We start from the raw sequence: 21,855 nt of genomic DNA on the forward strand, positions 1-21,855 counted from the left end.
GTGTCATGGGGAGACACGTTATAGAGCTGATGTCATGGCTGTAAAATAGCTTTGCGTGTTTAGACTGCACGAACACTTCCAGCTCTACAACATGGCAGGAAGCAGTTAGGGTTTAGATGTAGCATGATAACACAGAGTGGGAAGCCATTATGGCTCGCCTGATGTTAGCATGATAACACAGAGTGGGAAGCCATTATGGCTCACCTGATGTTAGCATGATAACACAGAGTGGGAAGCCATTATGGCTCACCTGATGTTAGCATGATAACTCATAGTGGGAAGCCATTATGGCTCACCTGATGTTAGCATGATAACACAGAGTGGGAAGCCATTATGGCTCACCTGATGTTAGCACGATAACACAGAGTGGGAAGCCATTATGGCTCACCTGATGTTAGCATGATAACACAGAGTGGGACGCCATTATGGCTCACCTGATGTTAGCATGATAACACAGAGTGGGAAGCCATTATGGCTCACCTGATGTTAGCACGATAACACAGAGTGGGAAGCCATTATGGCTCACCTGATGTTAGCATGATAACACAGAGTGGGACGCCATTATGGCTCACCTGATGTTAGCATGATAACACAGAGTGGGACGCCATTATGGCTCACCTGATGTTAGCATGATAACTCATAGTGGGAAGCCATTATGGCTCACCTGATGTTAGCATGATAACTCATAGTGGGAAGCCATTATGGCTCACCTGATGTTAGCATGATAACACAGAGTGGGAAGCCATTATGGCTCACCTGATGTTAGCATGATAACACAGAGTGGGAAGCCATTATGGCTCACCTGATGTTAGCATGATAACTCATAGTGGGAAGCCATTATGGCTCACCTGATGTTAGCATGATAACACAGAGTGGGAAGCCATTATGGCTCACCTGATGTTAGCATGATAACACAGAGTGGGAAGCCATTATGGCTCACCTGATGTTAGCATGATAACACAGAGTGGGAAGCCATTATGGCTCACCTGATGTTAGCATGCATGATAACAAAATTCTCCTGATGTCATCTTTGTCTGCGAAAAATCTGGTTACATCTTTTCAAATATTTTTCTCCAGACATAATGGTGATTAATAAATTCTGAAATAGAGACAAATAGAAAATATTTATTTACATATTTTGACAAGTTAAGAGTCTACAAACTGTTTTTTTAAATGCAAAAACCAGCCATTTGCACTTGGAAAATAAAAATGTCTGTTTCAACAACAAAAAAATAATACAAATAACAGCAACATAAAAATCTGAAAAATACTGTATTTGAAATACAACAAGTACAGCATGTTAAACTAAGGTGTTATACTCTGAGATTTTACATTTTATTTATCCATCTACACATGTACAAAAATATGTATTTATTTATATGGCTTTTATTTCACACATTCATTGTATCCAACATACAAATTACAGCTGGCAAATTATTCAAAATATAATATGAAGCACAATGTAGTATATTTCTTACATAATGAGCTCACACACAATAGAAACCCTATAGAAGCACTATAGAAACCCTCTAGAAGCACTAGAAACGTTATAGAAACCCCATAGAAGCACTAGAATCCCTATAAAAGCACCATAGAAACCCTATAGAAGCACTATAGTAGCACTAGAAACCCCATAGAAGCACTATAGTAGCACTAGAAACCCTATATAAACGCTATAGAAGCACTATAGTAGCACTAGAAACCCTATAGAAGCACTATAGTAGCACTAGAAACCCTATAGAAGCACTATAGTAGCACTAGAAACCCTATAGAAGCACCATAGAAACCCTATAGAAGCACCATAGCAACCCTATAGAAGCACCATAGCAACCCTATAGAAGCACTATAGTAGCACTAGAAACCCTATAGAAGCACTATAGTAGCACCATAGAAACCCTATAGAAACCCTATAGAAGCACCATAGAAACCCTATAGACGCACTAGAAAACCTATAGAAACCCTACAGAAGCACAAGAAACCCTATATAAACCCCATAGAAACACTATAGAAACGCCATAGAAGCCTTATAGAAACCCCATAGAAGCACTATAGAAACCACTCTCTATGTTGCAGGTGAGTCAACTGAGATCAGATCTGACAGGTGGACCTGTTACCTAGTGCAGCCTATCTGGTCCTATGGGGATAAATCTTTAAGACAGTTGCATCTTGATATTATAGATTGTTTGTGTTTGTTTATAAACTCTAATGAACCTAAATACATAACGTATATTAATTTGTGAAGAACAGAATCTATCACCTGTCAACATATATTATTTGGTGGTGGTGATATGCAGTATATGGCTCATAATAATCAGTGTTTTTTTTCCTTTTCAACAGCGCCAATAGGACCATTTAGAATCTATAACATCAGACAGGTCAACATCTCATTCTGCCAGGTCCCTAATATAGTATTCCAATATTTATTATTTTGCCTTTATTTAACTAAGCAAGTCAGTTTAAGAACACATTTTTATTTACAAAGGTTAACTGCCTTGTTCGGGGGCAGAACAACATATTTTTACCTTGGCAGCTTAGGGATTCGATCCACCAACCTTTCGGTTACTGGCCCAATGATCTAACCACTAGGCTACCTGCTGCCCCAATATGCCTCATCAGTGGCATCAATAGGACTAACACATCCATATGCGGTTTTCAACCGGTGTCTTTCCGTTACCTTGGATGAAAAACTATTTCATATAGTGCGCAAAAGTAGTGCACTATATAGGGAATAGGGTGCCATTTCATATTGACCCTACTAGTAGAGGTCTCTCATTATCTCCTGCAGCAGTGGGTGGAGACACATGTCCACTTCAGTCTTCTTCAGTAGCTGGATTAGGTGCACATGGTCTGTTACTATCTGCCTCAGGTCTGTCATCTTCTGCAGAACCTAAACGATACATAATGTTTAATTTGTTAGGAACCTTTTATACACAGCCATGAATTAAAATGATCAAATAAGTTTTTTAAAAAGGCAGAAGACAGATCCCAAATGTACAAACACAGGAAGTTGATTTGAGAGCAAGGGAACACCCACAGGAATAGATGTAGAACTTTTTATAGTATTAGAACTAGAATTAGAACCCATTAAAGTATTCTACAGTATATTTATTTTTAGTTTTTTTATTTCACCTTTATTTAACCAGGTAGGCTAGTTGAGAACAAGTTCTCATTTACAACTGCAACCTGGCCAAGATAAAGCATAGTAAACAATAAACAAGTCAATAACACAGTAGAAAAAAAGAAAAAAATAGTCTATATACATTGTGTGCAAAAGGCATGAGGAGGTAGGTGAATAATTACAATTTAGCAGATTAACACTGGAGTGATAAATGATCAGATGGTCATGTGCAGGTAGAGATACTGGTGTGCAAAAGAGCAGAAAAGTAAATAAATAAAAACAGTATGGGGATGAGGTAGGTAAATTGGGTGGGCTATTTACCGATAGACTATGTACAGCTGCAGCGATCGGTTAGCTGCTCAGATAGCAGATGTTTGAAGTTGGTGAGGGAGATAAAAGTCTCCAACTTCAACGATTTCTGAAATTCGTTCCAGTCACAGGCAGCAGAGAACTGGAAGGAAAGGCGGCCAAATGAGGTGTTGGCTTTAGGGATGATCAGTGAGATACACCTGCTGGAGCGCGTGCTACGGGTGGGTGTTGCCATCGTGACCAGTGAACTGAGATAAGGCGGAGCTTTACCTAGCATGGACTTGTAGATGACCTGGAGTCAGTGGGTCTGGTGACGAATATGTAGCGAGGGCCAGCCGACTAGAGCATACAGGTCGCAGTGGTGGGTGGTATAAGGTGCTTTAGTAACAAAGCGGATGGCACTGTGATAAACTGCATCCAGGTTGCTGAGTAGAGTATTGGAAGCCATTTTGTAGATGACATCGCCGAAGTCGAGGATCGGTAGGATAGTCAGTTTTACTAGGGTAAGTTTGACAGCGTGAGTGAAGGAGGCTTTGTTGCGAAATAGAAAGCCGATTCTAGATTTGATTTTGGATTGGAGATATTTGATATGAGTCTGGAAGGAGGGTTTACAGTCTAGCCAGACACCTAGGTACTTATAGATGTCCACATATTCTAGGTCGTAACCATCCAGGGTGGTGATGCTAGTCGGGCGTGCGGGTGCAGGCAGCAAACGGTTGAAAAGCATGCATTTGGTTTTACTAGCGTTTAAGAGCAGTTGGAGGCCACGGAAGGAGTGTTGTATGGCATTGAAGCTCGTTTGGAGGTTAGATAGCACAGTTTCCAAGGAAGGGCCAGAAGTATACAGAATGGTGTCGTCTGCGTAGAGGTGGATCAGGGAATCGCCCGCAGCAAGAGCAACATCATTCATATATACAGAGAAAAGAGTCAGCCTGAGAATTGAACCCTGTGGTACCCCCATAGAGACTGCCAGAGGACCGGACAACATGCCCTCCGATTTGACACACTGAACTCTGTCTGCAAAGTAGTTGGAGAACCAGGCAAGGCAGTCATTAGAAAAACCGAGGCTACTGAGTCTGTTGATAAGAATATGGTGATTGACAGAGTCGAAAGCCTTGGCCAGGTCGAAGAAGACGGCTGCACAGTACTGTCTTTTATCGATGGTGGTTATGATATCGTTTAGTACCTTTAGCGTGGCTGAGGTGCACCCGTGACCGGCTCGGAAACCAGATTACAGATTACTGCACCTGTACATAGCCCAACTATAATTTAGCCCAAACAACTACCTCTTTCCCAACTGTATTTTATTTATTTATTTATTTTGCTCCTTTGCACCCCATTACTTTGCACATTCTTCCATTGCAAAATTACCATTCCAGTGTTTTACTTGCTATATTGTATTTACTTTGCCACCATGGCCTTTTTTGCCTTTACCTCCCTTCTCACCTCATTTGCTCACATTGTATATAGACTTGTTTATACTGTATTATTGACTGTATGTTTGTTTTACTCCATGTGTAACTCTGTGTCGTTGTATCTGTCGAACTGCTTTGCTTTATCTTGGCCAGGTCGCAATTGTAAATGAGAACTTGTTCTCAACTTGCCTACCTGGTTAAATAAAGGTTAAATAAAAAAAATATTTAAAAAATTGCACAGCGGAGAAGGTACGGTGGGATTCGAGATGGTCAGTGATCTGTTTGTTGACTTGGCTTTCAAAGACCTTAGATAGGCAGGGCAGGATGGATATAGGTCTGTAACCGTTTGGGTCCAGGGTGTCTTCCCCTTTGAAGAGGGGGATGACCGCGGCAGCTTTCCAGTCCTTGGGGATCTCAGACGATATGAAAGAGAGGTTGAACAGGCTGGGAATAGGGGTTGCGACAATGGCGGCGGATAGTTTCAGAAATAGAGGGTCCAGATTGTCAAGCCCAGCTGATTTGTACGTGTCCAGGTTTTGCAGCTCTTTCAGAACATCTGCTATCTGGATTTGGGTAAAGGAGAAGCTGGGGAGGCTTGGGCGAGTAGCTGCGGGGGATGGAGCTGTTGGCCGAGGTTTTTGTTCTGGTCGAGGGCAGTCAGGTCTGGAGTGAACCAGGGGCTATATCTGTTCTTAATTCTGCATTTTTTTGAACGGAGCATGCTTATCTAAGATGGTGAGGAAGTTACTTTTAAAGAATTATCAGGCATCCTCAACTGACGGGATGAGGTCAATATCCTTCCAGGATACCCGGGCCAGGTCGATAAGAAAGGCCTGCTCACAGAAGTGTTTTAGGGAGCGTTTGACAGTGATTAGGGTGGTCGTTTGACTGCAGACCCGTAGCTGATACAGGCAATGAGGCAGTGATCGCTGAGATCCTGATTGAAGACAGCGGAGGTGTATTTGGAGGGCCAGTTGGTCAGGATAACGTCTATGAGGGTGCCCTTGTTTACAGATTTAGGCTTGTAACTGATGGGTTCCTTGATGATTTGTGTGAGATTGAGGGCATCTAGCTTAGATTGTAGGACTGCCGGGGTGTTAAGCATATCCCAGTTTAGGTCACCTAACAGAACAAACTCTGAAGCTAGATGGGGGGCGATCAATTCACAAATGGTGTCCAGGGCACAGCTGGGAGCTGAGGGGGGTCGGTAGCAGGCGGCAACAGTGAGAGACTTATTTCTGGAGAGATTCATTTTTAAAATTAGAAGTTCAAATTGTTTGGGTATGGACCTGGAAAGTATGACATTACTTTGCAGGCTCTCTCTGCAGTAGACTGCAACTCCTCCCCCTTTGGCAGTTCTATCTTGACGGAAAATGTTATAGTTGGGTATGGAAATCTCAGAATTTTTGGTGGCCTTCCTAAGCCAGGATTCAGACACAGCAAGGACATCAGGGTTGGCAGAGTGTACTAAAGCAGTGAGTAAAACAAACTTAGGGAGGAGGCTTCTGATGTTGACATGCATGAAACCAAGGCTTTTTCGATCACAGAAGTCAACAAATGATGATGGTGCCTGGGGACATGCAGGGCCTGCGTTTACCTCCACATCACCCGCGGAACAGAGGAGGAGTAGGATGAGGGTGCGGCTAAAGGCTATCAAAACAGGTCGCCTAGAGCGTTGGGGACAAAGAATAAAAGGAGCAGATTTCTGGGCATGGTAGAATATATTCAGGGCATAATGCGTAGACAGGGGTATGATGGGGTGCGGGTACAGCGGAGGTAAGCCCAGGCACTGGGTGATGATAAGAGAGGTTGTATCTCTGGACATGCTGGTTGTAATGGGTGAGGTCACCGCATGTGTGGGAGGTGGGATAAAGGAGGTATCAGAGGTATGAAGAGTGGAACTAGGGGGTACATTGTAAACTAAAACAATGATAACTAACCTGAACAACAGTATACAAGGCATATTAACATTTGAGAGAGACATACAGCGAGGCATAAAGTAATCACAGGTGTTGATTGGGAGAGCGAGCTAAAACAACAGGTGAGACAGCTCATCAGCTAACACAACAACAGCAGGTAAAATGGCGATGACTAGGCAGCGAGGGTCGGATTAACTACACACAGAGCCTGAGTTCGCGGCTGGGGCCGACAGATAAAAAAAAAATATATAAACAGAATGGAGTACCGTGATTAATGGACAGTCCAGCAGGCATCAGCTATGTAGCCAAGTGATCATAGTGTCCAGGGGGCAGCAGTAGATGGAACAGGGGAGCCCCACTACGCTAGCGACACAGTGTTTAAAGTTAGTAGCCTTGGGCTAGTAGGAGCGTCTGCTCCGACGGACGCCAGGTGAAGGCACAGCAGATGGAGTATTCGTCGGCAGACCAGTTGTGGTGGTGCGGCGGGGGCACCGTGTCGACAGAGAATCCAAGCCAGATGGCGAAAGAGGTATTGTGGAATTTAGTTTGCTAGCCGGGAGATGTGCCTGGCTCACGGCTAACTAGTGCCTGCTTCGTGGCAGTGGCGTTAGCCACTATATCCCAATCGGTAGCAGCGGTGAGCCGGTGCCAAGGTCCAGAGTTTACAGCAAGGATCCGGTGGAGTTTTGGGCTCTAGCCGTGTATGAGTGGGGTTCGGGTGAACAGCTGAGTAGGCCGGGAGGTGGGCCTCAGGGAATAGCTTCGGTACTGGGTGCCACGGTGAGTGAAAGCTAGCTGTGAGCTAGCTAGCTAGCTAGCTGCAAGCTGTGAGTGAGTATTATCCAGGCTAAAAACAGGGCTGGTATCTGTGCAGAAGGTAAAAGCCGCTAACAGTGGCTAACAATGACTAAATAGCTTGTAGCTAATTAGCTGGTTAGCTTCTGGAGATTCTTGAATGTGTTCTAAAATATAAAATAATAGCGATTCCGTATCACATTGGGTGAGGCAGGTTACCGGAAGGTATAATCGAATAAAAAAATTTAAAAGAGATTGAAAATAAATTGAAATATATATATATAAAAAATACAAAAGTACACGAGAGGACAAAACAAACACTTCTTCACTGCTACGCCATCTTCAATCATGAACCCATTAGAGTATTCTACAGTATACACTACTGGTCAAAAGTTTTTGAACACCTAATAATTTAAGGGGTTTTCTTTATTTTGACTATTTTCTACATTGTAGAATAATAGCGAAGACATCAAACTATGAAATAACACATACGGAATTATGTATTAACCAAAAAAGTGTTAAACAAATCAAAATATATTTTATATTTGAAATTCGTCAAATAGTCACTCTTTGCCTTGACAGTTTTGCACACATGGCATTCTCTCAACCAGCTTCACCTGGAATGCTTTTCCAACAGCCTTGAAGGAGTTGCCACATATGCTGAGCACTTGTTGGCTGATTTTCCTTCACTCTTAATTTAGTTGAGGTCTGGTGATTGGGGAGGCCAGGCCATTTGATGCAGCACTCCATCACTCTCCTTCTTGGTAAAATAGCCCTTACACAGCCTGGAGGTGTGTTGGGCCTTTGTCCTGTTGAAAACAAATGATAGTTCCACTAAGGCCAAACCTGATGGGATGGCATATCGCTGCAGAATGCTGTGATAGCCATGCTGGTTAAGTGTATCTTGAATTATAAATACAGTGCCTTTGCCGAAAGTATTCGGCCCCCTTGAACTTTGCGACCTTTTGCCACATTTCAGACTTCAAACATAAAGATATAAAACTGTATTTTTTTGTGAAGAATCAACAACAAGTGGGACACAATCATGAAGTGGAATGACATTTATTGGATATTTCAAACCTTTTTAACAAATCAAAAACTGAAAAATTGGGCGTGCAAAATTATTCAGCCCCCTTAAGTTAATACTTTGTAGCGCCACCTTTTGCTGCGATTACAGCTGTAAGTCGCTTGGGGTATGTCTCTATCAGTTTTGCACATCGAGAGACTGAAATTTTTTCCCATTCCTCCTTGCAAAACAGCTCGAGCTCAGTGAGGTTGGATGGAGAGCATTTGTAAACAGCAGTTTTCAGTTCTTTCCACAGATTCTCGATTGGATTCAGGTCTGGACTTTGACTTGGCCATTCTAACACCTGGATATGTTTATTTTTGAACCATTCCATTGTAGATTTTGCTTTATGTTTTGGATCATTGTCTTGTTGGAAGACAAATCTCCGTCCCAGTCTCAGGTCTTTTGTAGACTCCATCAGGTTTTCTTCCAGAATGGTCCTGTATTTGGCTCCATCCATCTTCCCATCAATTTTAACCATCTTCCCTGTCCCTGCTGAAGAAAAGCAGTCCCAAACCATGATGCTACCACCACCATGTTTGACAGTGGGGATGGCGTGTTCAGGGTGATGAGCTGTGTTGCTTTTACGCCAAACATAACGTTTTGCACTGTTGCCAAAAAGTTCCATTTTGGTTTCATCTGACCAGAGCACCTTCTTCCACATGTTTGGTGTGTCTCCCAGGTGGCTTGTGGCAAACTTTAAACAACACTTTTTATGGATATCTTTAAGGAATGGCTTTCTTCTTGCCACTCTTCCATAAAGGCCAGATTTGTGCAATATGCGACTGATTGTTGTCCTATGGACAGAGTCTCCCACCTCAGCTGTAGATCTCTGCAGTTCATCCAGAGTGATCATGGGCCTCTTGGCTGCATCTCTGATCAGTCTTCTCCTTGTATGAGCTGAAAGTTTAGAGGGACGGCCAGGTCTTGGTAGATTTGCAGTGGTCTGATACTCCTTCCATTTCAATATTATCGCTTGCACAGTGCTCCTTGGGATGTTTAAAGCTTGGGAAATCTTTTTGTATCCAAATCCGGCTTTAAACTTCTTCACAACAGTATCTCGGACCTGCCTGGTGTGTTCCTTGTTCTTCTCGGCGCTTTTAACGGACCTCTGAGACTATCACAGTGCAGGTGCATTTATACGGAGACTTGATTACACACAGGTGGATTGTATTTATCATCATTAGTCATTTAGGTCAACATTGGATCATTCAGAGATCCTCACTGAACTTCTGGAGAGAGTTTGCTGCACTGAAAGTAAAGGGGCTGAATAATTTTGCACGCCCAATTTATCAGTTTTTGATTTGTAAAAAAAGTTAGAAATATCCAATAAATGTCGTTCCACTTCATGATTGTGTCCCACTTGTTGTTGATTCTTCACAAAAAAATACAGTTTTATATCTTTATGTTTGAAGCCTGAAATGTGGCAAAAGGTCGCAAAGTTCAAGGGGGCCGAATACTTTCGCAAGGCACTGTACATCACAGACAGTATTACCAGGAAAGTACCCCCACACCATAACACCTCCTCCTCCATGCTTCAGTGGGAAATACATATGCGGAGATCATAAATTCCCCACACCACGTCTCAAAGATCTCCAATTTGGACTCCAGACCAAAGGAAAAATGTCCACTGGTCTAATGTCCATTGCTTGTGTTTCTTGGCCCAAACAAGTCTCTTCTTCTTATTGGTGTCCTTTAGTAGTGGTTTCTTTGCAACAATTCAACCATGAAGGCCTGATTCACACAATCTCCTCTGAACAGTTGATGTTGAGATGTGTCTATTACTTGACCTCTGTGAAGCATTTATTTAGGCTGCAATATCCTCTGCAGCAGAGGTAACTGAGTCTTCCATTCCTGGGTCTTCCATTCCTGTGGCGGTCCAGATGAGAGTCAGTTTCATCATAGCACTTGATGGTTTTTGCGACTGCACTTGAATAAACTTTCAAAGTTCTTGACATTTTCTGATTTGACTGATGGACTGTCATTTCTCTTTGCTTATTTCAGCTGTTCTTGCCATAATATGGACTTGTTTTTTTACCAAATAGGGCTATCTTCTGTATGCAAATATTCTACCTTGTCACAACACAACTGATTGGCATTAAGAAGGAAAGAAATCACACAAATTATCTTTTAAGAAGGCACACTTGTTAATTGAAACGCATTCCAGGTGACTACCTCATGAAACTGGCTGAGAGAATGCCAAGAGTGTACAAAGCTGTCATCAAGGCAAAGAGTGGCTTTTTGAAGAATCTCAAATATAAAATACATTTTGATTTGTTTAACACTTTTTTGGTTACTACATCATTCCATATCTGTTATTTCATAGTTTGATGTCTTCACTATTATTCTATAATGTAGAAAATAGTCAAAATAAAGAAAAACCCTGGAATGAGTAGGTGTTCTAAAACTTTTGACCGGTAGTTTATCTCCAGCACCCATAATCCAAGTCGATATATATTCACGTAATAATAAGGACCATGCCCACAAATTGGGGAAAACAAACATTCTTCCCCATTCACCCCCAGTTATAAAAGAGACAACTTCGTTGTTGATTTTTAGTAAAAAGCTGCTGTGTTGTTCAATGTACATGTAACCAGGTCAAAAATCATGACCTACGGATCGCAATGCTCCCACGCAGGGAAATAGAGCCTGCGAGAAGAGCCCTGTGGCTTCAGGGTATTCTACGTGGGAGAGTGGGAAATGCGGGGACGCAGTGTCCAAGTAAGCTATGTGTGAGAAAAATATTTAATCTGTACAAGACATTTAACTTGTTTACTAAATCAAATCGCTTTATATAGCCCTTCTTACATCAGTTGATATAACAAAGGGCTGTACAGAAACCCAGCCTAAACCCCAAACAATGCAGGTGTAGAAGCACGGTGACTGGGAAAAACTCCCTAGAAAGGCCAAAACCTAGGAAGAAACCTAGAGAGGAACCAGGCTATGAGGGGTGGCCAGTCCTCTTCTGGCTGTGTCGGGTGGAGATTATAACAGAACATGGCCAAGATGTTCAAATGTTCATAGATGACCAGCATGGTCAAATAATAGTAATCACAATGAACTATAATCCGTTTGTAACTCCACTCACTACTTGTAGCTGTATAGTCCGTTTATAACTCCACTCACTACTTGTAGCTGTATAGTCCGTTTGTAACTCCACTCACTACTTGTAGTTGTATAGTCCGTTTATAACTCCACTCACTACTTGTAGCTGTATAGTCATTTTATAACTCCACTCACTACTTGTAGCTGTATATTCCGTTTGTAACTCCACTCACTACTTGTATAGTCCATTTGTAACTCCACTCACTACTTGTATAGTCCGTTTATAACTCCACTCACTACTTGTATAGTCCGTTTGTAACTCCACTCACTACTTGTAGCTGTATAGTCTGTTTAACTCCACTCACTACTAGTAGCTGTATAGTCCATTTATAACTCCACTCACTACTTGTAGTTGTAGTCCGTTTGTAACTCCACTCACTACTTGTAGTTTTATAGTCCGTTTATAACTCCACTCACTACTTGTAGTTGTATAGTCCATTTATAACTCCACTCACTACTTGTAGTTGTATAGTCCATTTATAACTCCACTCACTACTTGTAGCTGTATAGTCATTTTATAACTCCACTCACTACTTGTAGCTGTATATTCCGTTTGTAACTCCACTCACTACTTGTAGCTGTATAGTCATTTTATAACTCCACTCACTACTTGTATAGTCCGTTTGTAACTCCACTCACTACTTGTATAGTCCGTTTATAACTCCACTCACTACTTGTATAGTCCGTTTGTAACTCCACTCACTACTAGTAGCTGTATAGTCCATTTATAACTCCACTCACTACTTGTAGTTGTAGTCCGTTTGTAACTCCACTCACTACTTGTATAGTCCGTTTATAACTCCACTCACTACTTGTATAGTCCGTTTGTAACTCCATTCACTACTTGTAGCTGTATAGTCCGTTTATAACTCCACTCACTACTTGTAGTTATATAGTCTGTTTATAACTCCACTCACTACTTGTAGCTGTATAGTCCGTTTATAACTCCACTCACTACTTGTAGCTGTATAGTCCGTTTATAACTCCACTCACTACTTGTAGTTGTATAGTCTGTTTATAATTCCACTCACTACTTGTAGCTGTATAGTCCGTTTATAACTCCACTCACTACTTGTAGTTGTATAGTCTGTTTATAATTCCACTCACTACTTGTAGCTGTATAGTCTGTTTATAATTCCACTCACTACTTGTAGCTGTATAGTCTGTTTATAACTCCACTCACTACTTGTAGCTGTATATTCCTTTTTTTAAACTTTATTTAACCAGGTCAGCTAGTTGAGAACAAGTTCTCATTTCCAACTGCGACCTGGCCAAGATAAAGCAAAGCAGTTCGACACATACAACAACACAGAGTTACACATGGAGTAAAAACATACATACAGTCAATAATACAGTAGAAAAATATATATAAATACAGTGTGTGCAAATGAGGTAAGATAAGGGAGATAAGGCAATAAATAGGCTATAGTGCCGAGGTAATTACAATATAGCAAGTAAATACGTGCAGAAGATGAATGTGCAAGTAGAGATACTGGGGTGCAAAGGAGCAAAATAAATAAATACAGGATGGGGATGAGGTAGTTGGATGGGCTATTTACAGATGGGCTATGTACAGGTGCAATGATCTGTGAGATGCTCTGACAGCTGGTGCTTGAAGTTAGTGAGGGAGATATGAGTCTCCAGCTTCAGCGATTTTTGCAGTTCGTTCCAGTGAAATATACCTGCTGGAGTACATGCTACGGGTGGGTGCTGCTATGGTGACCAGTGAACTGAGATAATGCGGGGCTTTACCTAGCAAAGACTTGTAGATGACCTGGAGCCAGTGGGTTTGGCGACGAGTATGAAGCGAGGGCCTGCCAACGAGAGAGTACAGGTCACAGTGGTGGGTAGTATATGGGGCTTTGGTGACAAAACGGATGGCACTGTGATAGACTTCATCCAATTGGTTGAGTAGAGGCTATTTTGTAAATGACATCGCTGAAGTCGAGGATCGGAAGGATTTACGAGGGCATGTTTTACGAGGGCATGTTTGGCAGCATGAGTGAAGGATGCTTTGTTGCGAAATAGGAAATCGATTCTAGATTTAATTTTGGATTGGAGATACTTAATGCCGGTCTGGAAGTAGAGTTTACAGTCTAAACAGACACCCAGGTATTTGTAGTTTCTAGGTCAGAACTGTCCAGAGTAGTAATGCTGGATGGGCGGGCAGGTGCAGGCAGCAATCGGTTGAAGAGCATGCAATTAGTTTTACTTGCATTTAAGAGCAGTTGAAGGCCACGGAAGGAGAGTTGTATGGCATTGAAGCTCGTCTGGAGGTTAGTTAGTACAGTCCAAAGAAGGGCCAGAAGTATACAGAATGGTGTCGTCTGCGTAGAGGTGGATTAGAGAATCACCAGCAGCAAGAGAGACATCATTGATGTATACAGAGAAGAGAGTCGGCCCGAGAATTGAACCTTGTGGTACCCCCATTGAGACATGCCATAGGTCCTGACAACAGGCCCTCCGATTTGACACACTGAACTCTATCAGAGAAGTAGTTGGTGAACCAGGCGAGGCAGTCATTTGAGAAGCCAAGGCTGTTGTGTCTGCCGATAAGAATGTGGTGATTGACAGAGTCGAAAGCCTTGGCCAGGTCGATGAAGACGGCTGCACAGTGTTGTCTCTTATCAATGGCAGTTATGATATCGTTTAGGACCTTGAGCGTGGCTGAGGTGTACCCAAGACCAGCTCGGATGCCAGATTGCATAGCGGAGAACGTCAGGTGGGATTCAAAATGGTCGGTGATCTGTTTGTTAACTTGGCTTTCGAAAACCTTAGAAAGGCAGGGTAGGATAGATACAGGTCTGTAGCAGTTTGGGTCTAGAGTGTCTCCCCCTTTGAAGAGGGGGATGACCGCGGCAGCTTACTAATCTTTGGGGATCTCAGGCGATACGAAAGAGAGGTTGAACAGGCTAGTAATAGGGGGTTGCAACAATTTCTGCAGATAATTTTAGAAAGAGAGGGTCCAGATTGTATAGCCCGGCTGATTTGTAGGGGTCCAGAATTTGCAGCTCTTTCAGAACATCAGCTATCTGGATTTGGGTGAAGGAGAAATGGGGGAGGCTTTGGCAAGTTGCTGTGGGGGGTGCAGGGCAGTTGACCGGGGTATGGGTAGCCAGGTGGAAGGCATGGCCAGCCGGAGGAAAATGCTTATTAAAATTCTCAAATATCGTGAATTTATCGGTGGTGACAGTGTTTCCTAGCCTAGGTGAGGAGGTGCTCTTATTCGCCATGAACTTTTTTGAATTTGTGCTATTTGTAATTCCACTCACACCTTGTAGCTACAAGTAATGAGTGGAGTTATAAACGGAGTGTTGTTGTATAGTCCGTTTGTAACCCATTAGACTATTAGAACCAGAATCACAACACAGAACATTAGATTCGAATTAGAATCCATTTTAGTATTAGAACTAGAATTAGAACCCATTATACTATTAGAACTAGAATCAGAACACAGAGTATTAGAACTGGAATTAGAACCCGTTGGAGTATTCTACAGTATATCTTCAGAACCCATCAGAGTATTTTCTACAGTATGCTGTATATCTCCATGGTAATACCTTGGCGAAGAGCTGCAGGGAGTCTGGGTGGTTGAGTTTCAGTTGGAGCTCCAGAGAGTGGAGGACTGTTTCCTGTAGCTCCTCAATGGGCTTCACATTCAGCAGGCCTGGACGATCTATACACACACACACACACACACAGGATGTGTCAGCTTGAGGCTTTCAGCACAACTTGTTTAATGCAGGACTGCGAGCTGAGGTTGATATGTGTGTGAAAGGGGAATGTGTCTGATAAAGTCTTGATTTAAATAAATAAGCCTGGTTAAAATGCATGATGTATGCGTGTTGTATAGGGTACAATACAAGGAGTGTTGTATAGAGTACCAGGAGTGTTGTATAGAGTACCAGGAGTGTTGTATAGAGTACCAGGAGTGTTGTATAGAGTACCAGGAGTGTTGTATAGGGTAGAGTAAATCAAATAAAAATCAAATCTATTTGTCAAATACACATGGTTAGCAGATGTTAATGCGAGTGTAGCGAAATGCTTGTGCTTCTAGTTCCGACAATGCAGTAATAACCAACGAGTAATCTAACCTAACAATTCCAAAACTACTACCTTATACACACAAGTGTAAAGGGATAAAGAATATGTACATAATGATATATGAATGAGTGATGGTACAGAACGGCATAGGCAAAATACAGTAGATGGTATCCAGTACAGTATATACATATGAGATGAGTAATGTAGGGTATGTAAACAAAGTGGCATAGTTTAAAGTGGCTAGTGATACATGTATTACATAAAGATGCAGTAGATGATATAGGGTACAGTATATACATATACATATGAGATGAGGAATGAAGGGTATGTAAACATTATATTAAGTAGCATTGTTTAAAGTGGCTAGTGATATATTTTACATCAATTCCCATTAATTCCCATTATTAAAGTGGCTGGAGTTGAGTCCGTGTGTTGGCAGCAGCCACTCAATGTTAGTGGTGGCTGTTTGACAGTCTGATGGCCTTGAGATAGAAGCTGTTTTTCAGTCTCTCGGTTGCTGTTTTGATGCACCTGTACTGACCTCGCCTTCTGGATGATAGCGGGGTGAACAGGCAGTGGCTCGGGTGGTTGTTAGGGTTAGGGTTAGGGTCCTTGATGATTTTTATGGCCTTCCTGTGACATCAGGTGGTGTAGGTGTCCTGGAGGGCAGGTAGTTTGCCCCCGGTGATGCGTTGTGCAGACCTCACTACCCTCTGGAGAGTCTAACGGTTGTGGGCGGAGCAGTTGCCGTACCAGGCGGTGATACAGCCCGACAGGATGCTCTCGATTGTGCATCTGTAGAAGTTTGTGAGTGTTTTTGGTGACAAGCCGAATTTCTTCCGCCTCCTGAGGTTGAAGAGGCGCTGCTGAGCCTTCTTCACAACGCTGTCTGTGTGGGTGGACCAATTCAGTTTGTCCGCGATATGTACGCCGAGGAACTTAAAACTTACTACCCTCTCCACTACTGTCCCATCGATGTGGATAGGGGGTTGCTCCCTCTGCTGTTTCCTGAAGTCCACAATCATCTCCTTTGTTTTGTTGACGTTGAGTGTGAGGTTATTTTCCTGACACCACACTCCGAGGGCCCTCACCTCCTCCCTGTAGGCCGTCTCGTTGTTGTTGGTAATCAAGCCTACCACTGTAGTGTCGTCCGCAAACTTGATGATTGAGTTGGAGGCGTGCATGGCCACGCAGTCATGGGTGAACAGGGAATACAGGAGAGGGCTCAGAACACACCCTTGTGGGGCCCCAGTGTTGAGGATCAGCGGGGAGGAGATGTTGTTGCCTACCCTCACCACCTGGGGGCGGCCCGTCAGGAAGTCCAGTACCCAGTTGCACAGGGCGGGGTCGAGACCCTGGGTCTCGAGCTTGATGACGAGTTTGGAGGGTACTATGGTGTTAAATGCTGAGCTGTAGTCTATGAACAGCATTCTCACATAGGTATTCCTCTTGTCCAGATGGGTTAGGGCAGTGTGCAGTGTGGTTGAGATTGCATCGTCTGTGGACCTATTTGGACGGTAAGCAAATTGGAGTGGGTCTAGGGTGTCAGGTAGGGTGGAGGTGATATGGTCCTTGACTAGTCTCTCAAAGCACTTCATGATGACGGAAGTGAGTGCTTCATTTCGTTCAGTTACCTTAGCTTTCTTGGGAACAAGGACAATGGTGGCCCTCTTGAAGCATGTGGGAACAGCAGACTGGGATAAGGATTGATTGAATATGTCCGTAAACACACCAGCCAGCTGGTCTGCGCATGCTCTGAGGACGCGGCTGGGGAAGCCTTGTTAAAATCTCCAGCTACAATGAATGCAGCCTCAGGATATGTGGTTACCAGTTTGCAAAGAGTCAAATAAAGTTCCTTCAGGGCGTTTGCCTGGTACTCTACCATACACAACACTCCTGGTACTCTACCCTACACAACACTCCTGGTACTCTACCCTACCCAACACTCCTGGTACTCTATCCTACCCAACACTCCTTGTACCCAACACTCCTGGTACTCTACCCTATACAACACTCCTGGTACTCTACCCTACACAACACTCCTGGTACTCTACTCTATACAACACTCCTGGTACTCTACTCTATACAACACTCCTGGTACTCTATACAACACTCCTGGTACTCTATACAACACTCCTGGTAGTCTCTTGACAACAAGGTTGATGAAATCCGAGCAAGGGTAGCATTCCAGAGAGACATAAGAGACTGTAACGTTCTTTGCTTCACGGAAACATGGCTCACTCGAGAGACGCTAACGGAATCGGTGCAGCCAGCTGGTTTCTTCACACATCGCGCCGACAGAAACAAACATCTTTCTGGTAAGAATAGGGGCGGGGGCGTATGCCTTATGGTTAACGAGACATGGTGTGGTCACAACAACATACAGGAACTCACATCCTTCTGTTCACCTGACTTAGAATTCCTCACAATCAAATGTCGTCCGCTTTATCTACCAATGGAATTCTCTTCGATTATAATCACAGCTGTATATATTCCCCCCCCCCCAAGCAGTCTCCCATTCATACACTATGTATGTGGAAACCCCTTCAAGTGAGTGTATTCAGCTATTTCAGCCACACCTGTTACTGAGAGGTGTATTTTCATTTATTTTATTTAACCAGGAAGGGCTCATTGAGATTTGAAATCTCTTTTTAACGTCCTATCCAAGATTGGCAGCACCAAGTCGCTACACAATTACAGACGTAAAAAACATAGAATTCATAGGAGTATAACAAAATCATAAAACAGCTAATTAAAAACATTGACAGGTCAGAGAATCAGTCTAAAAATCATTCATCAATGATTTAAAAACACCAATCAGGACAAGTTCTTCCAGTTTTAAAGTATTTTGTAAGGCTTTCCAAGCCAATGGCGCAGAGTACATAAAATCCCTTTTGACCAAATTCAGTTCGGACATTTGGAACAGTTAACAAGATAAAAGTCCTGAGAACGAAGAGAGTACCCACCACATTTCTGAACAATAAAAATCCCCAAATAAAAATGGTAGTAAACACAAAATGGCTTTGTAAATATAAGTATACCAGTTACTGAGCCTACGATTGACTACAGAAGGCCAGCCAACCCTGGTATATAAAGTGCAGTAGTATAAGATTGAGCACACAGCCATGCAATCTCCATAGACTACATTGGAAGTAGAATGGCCATACTGAAGAGCTCAGTTTTTTTAAATGAAAAAAAAGTATTTTACCTTTAATTAACGAGGCAAGTCAGTTAAGAACAAATTCTTATTTTAAATGACGGCCTAGGAACAGTGGGTTAACTGCCTTGTTCAGGGGCAAAACGACCGATTCCTACCTTGTCAGCTCTTGCAACATTTCGGTTACTAGTCCAACGCTCTAACCACTAGGCTACCTGCCGCCCCAGTGACATTCAATGTGGCACCATCATAGGATACCTCCTTTCCAACAAGTCAGATTGTGAAGTTTCTGCCCTGCTAGAGCTTCCTCGGTCAACTGTAAGTGCTTTTATTGTGAAGTGGAAACTTCGAGGAGCAACAATGGCTCAGCCGCGAAGTGGTAGGCCACACAAGCTCACAGAACAGGACCGCGTTGCGAGTAAAAATAATCTGCCCTCTGTTGCAACACTCACTACAGAGTTCTAAACTGCCTCTGGAAGCAACGTCAGCACAATAACTGTTCTTCGGGAGCTTCAAGAAATGGGTTTCCATGGCCGAGCAGCCTAAGATCACCATGCGCAATGACAAGCGTCGGCTGGAGTGGTGTAAAGCTCGCTGCCACTGGACTCAGGAACAATGGAAACACGAGTTTCACTCTTCACCATCTGGCAGTCCGACGGATTCATCTGGGCTTGGCGGATTCCAGGAGAACGCTAACTGCCCAAATACATAGGCCCTTTCCTGTTTCAGCATGACAATGCCCCCATGCAGAGAGAGAGAGGTCCATATAGAAATAGTTTGTCTAGATCGGTGTGGAAGACCTTGACTCTCCTTGCACAGAGCCCTGACCTCAATCCCATTAAACACCTTTGGGATTTATTGGAACACCGACTGTGAGCCAGGCCTAATCGCCTGAACATCAGTGCCCGACTTCACTAATGCTCTTGTGGCTGAATGGAAGCAAGTCCCCGCAGCAATATTCCAACATGTAGTGGAAAGCCTTCCCAGAAGAGTGGAGGCTGTTATAGCAGCAAAGGGGGGACCAACTCCATTTGATGCCCATGATTTTGTAATTAGATATTCAAACAGCACGTGTCCACATACTTTTGGTAATGTAGTGTACATCAAATCAAATTTATTTATATAGCCCTTCGTACGTCAGCTGATATCTCAAAGTGCTGTACAGAAACCCAGCCTAAAACCCCAAACAGCAAGCAATGCAGGTGTAGAAGCACAGTGGCAAAACTCCCTAGAAAGGCCAAAACCTAGGAAGAAACCTAGAGAGGAACCAGGCTATGTGGGGTGGCCAGTCCTCTTCTGGCTGTGCGGGTGGAGATTATAACAGAACATGGCCAAGATGTTCAAATGTTCATAAATGACCAGCATGTTCGAATAATAATAAGGCAGAACAGTTAAAACTGGAGCAGCAGCACGGCCAGGTGGACTGGGGACAGCAAGGAGTCATCATGTCAGGTAGTCCTGGGGCATGGTCCTAGGGCTCAGGTCCTCCGAGAGAGAGAAAGAACGGGATGTCTTACATGTCTTGTCGTGGACAAGACCAACCTGGCTCCCCTAACCGTAACCCCTCTAGTCAATATGCATATAAGTGATGGAGCTAAAGGCTAGAGCTGCCACGTTCAAGGAGCATGACACTAATCCGGACGCTTATAAGAAATCCAGCTATGCCCTCCTTACGTACCATCAAACAGACAAAGCGTCAATACAGGATGAAGATCGAATCCTACTACAGGATCGAATCCTCTGGCGCTCGTCAGATGTGGTAGGGCTTACAAATTACAAATGGAAACCGAGCCGATGCACTTTCTAATGAACTCGCTCACCGAATCAGCGTATTCGTCAATGCTGTTGTTGGACGCAATGCGGAACATATCCCAATCCACATGATCGAAGCAGTCTTGAAGCGTGGAATCAGATTGGTCGGACCAGCGTTGAACAGACCTGAGCGCGTGAGCTTCTTGTTTTAGTTTCTGTCTGTAGGCTGGAAGCAACAAAATGGAGTCGTGGTCAGCTTTTCCGAAAGGAGGGCGGGGGAGGGCCTTATATGCGTCGCGGAAGTTACAATAACAATGATCTAGTGTTTTACCAGCCCTGGTTGCACAATCGATATGCTGATAGAATTTAGGGGGTCTTGTTTTCAGATTAGCCTTGTTAAAATCCCCAGATACAATGAATGCATCCTCAGGATATGTGGTTTCCAGTTTACATTTGAGTCAAATAAAGTTTGTTCAAGGCCATCAATGTGTCTGCTTGGAGGGGAATATATGTGGCTGTGATTATAATCGAAGAGAATTATCTTGGTAACACGTAAAAAAACGAAATACTGCATAGTTTCCTAGGAACGCAAAGCGAGGTGGCCATCTCTGTCGGCGCCGGAAGTTCAATCAGCCGTGAGCTGCCCAGTGATATGAGCCTACCAGATTAGCTAAATGCATTCTATGCTCGCTTCGAGGTAAGCAACACTGAACCATGCATGAGAGCACCAGCTGTCTAGACGACTGTGTGATCACGCTCTTCACTGTGTCTTCACTGACATTTTCAACCTCTCCCTGATCCAGTCTGTAATACCTACATGTTTCAAGCAGACCACCATAGTCCCTGTACCCAAGAACGCCAAGGTAAACTACCTAAATGACTTCCACCCAGTAGGACTCATATCTGAAGCCATAAATTATTTTGAATGGTTGGTCATGGCTCACAGTAACACCATCATCCTGGAAACCCTAGACTCACTCCAATTCGCATTCCGCCCCAACAGATCACACAATCTCTATTGCACTCCACCCTGCCCTTTCCCACCTAGACAAAATTAACACCTATGTGAAATGCTGTTCATTGACTACAGCTCATCACGAAGCTAATGACCCTGGGACTGCAACTGGTTCCTGGACTTCCTGACGGGCCGACCCCAGGTGGTGAGGGTAGGCAAC

At 43.4% G+C, this 21,855-nt stretch overlaps 1 protein-coding gene across 4 annotated transcripts in view; it reads right to left on the bottom strand.

The window, feature by feature from the left end:
- Positions 1–1,105: 1,105 nt before the first annotated feature.
- Positions 1,106–21,855, bottom strand: part of pparg (peroxisome proliferator-activated receptor gamma) — a 130,538-nt gene continuing 109,788 nt past the window's right edge. For 2 of the 4 annotated variants that reach the window (XM_031825886.1, XM_020484044.2), the window contains exons 8-9: positions 15,288–15,403; positions 1,367–2,887 (exon numbers count right to left, since the gene is read on the bottom strand). In XM_031825886.1, coding sequence (XP_031681746.1) covers positions 2,756–2,887; positions 15,288–15,403 — 248 coding nt within the window. In that variant the 3' untranslated portion in view covers positions 1,367–2,755. Of the gene's footprint in view, positions 2,888–15,287; positions 15,404–21,855 lie in introns of all 4 variants that reach the window. The other 2 variants (XM_020484043.2, XM_020484045.2) reach the window with 2 other exon arrangements.

Source organism: Oncorhynchus kisutch, linkage group LG5, assembly GCF_002021735.2.
Source record: "Oncorhynchus kisutch isolate 150728-3 linkage group LG5, Okis_V2, whole genome shotgun sequence".
In the NCBI taxonomy this organism is placed as follows: Eukaryota; Metazoa; Chordata; class Actinopteri; order Salmoniformes; family Salmonidae; genus Oncorhynchus; species Oncorhynchus kisutch.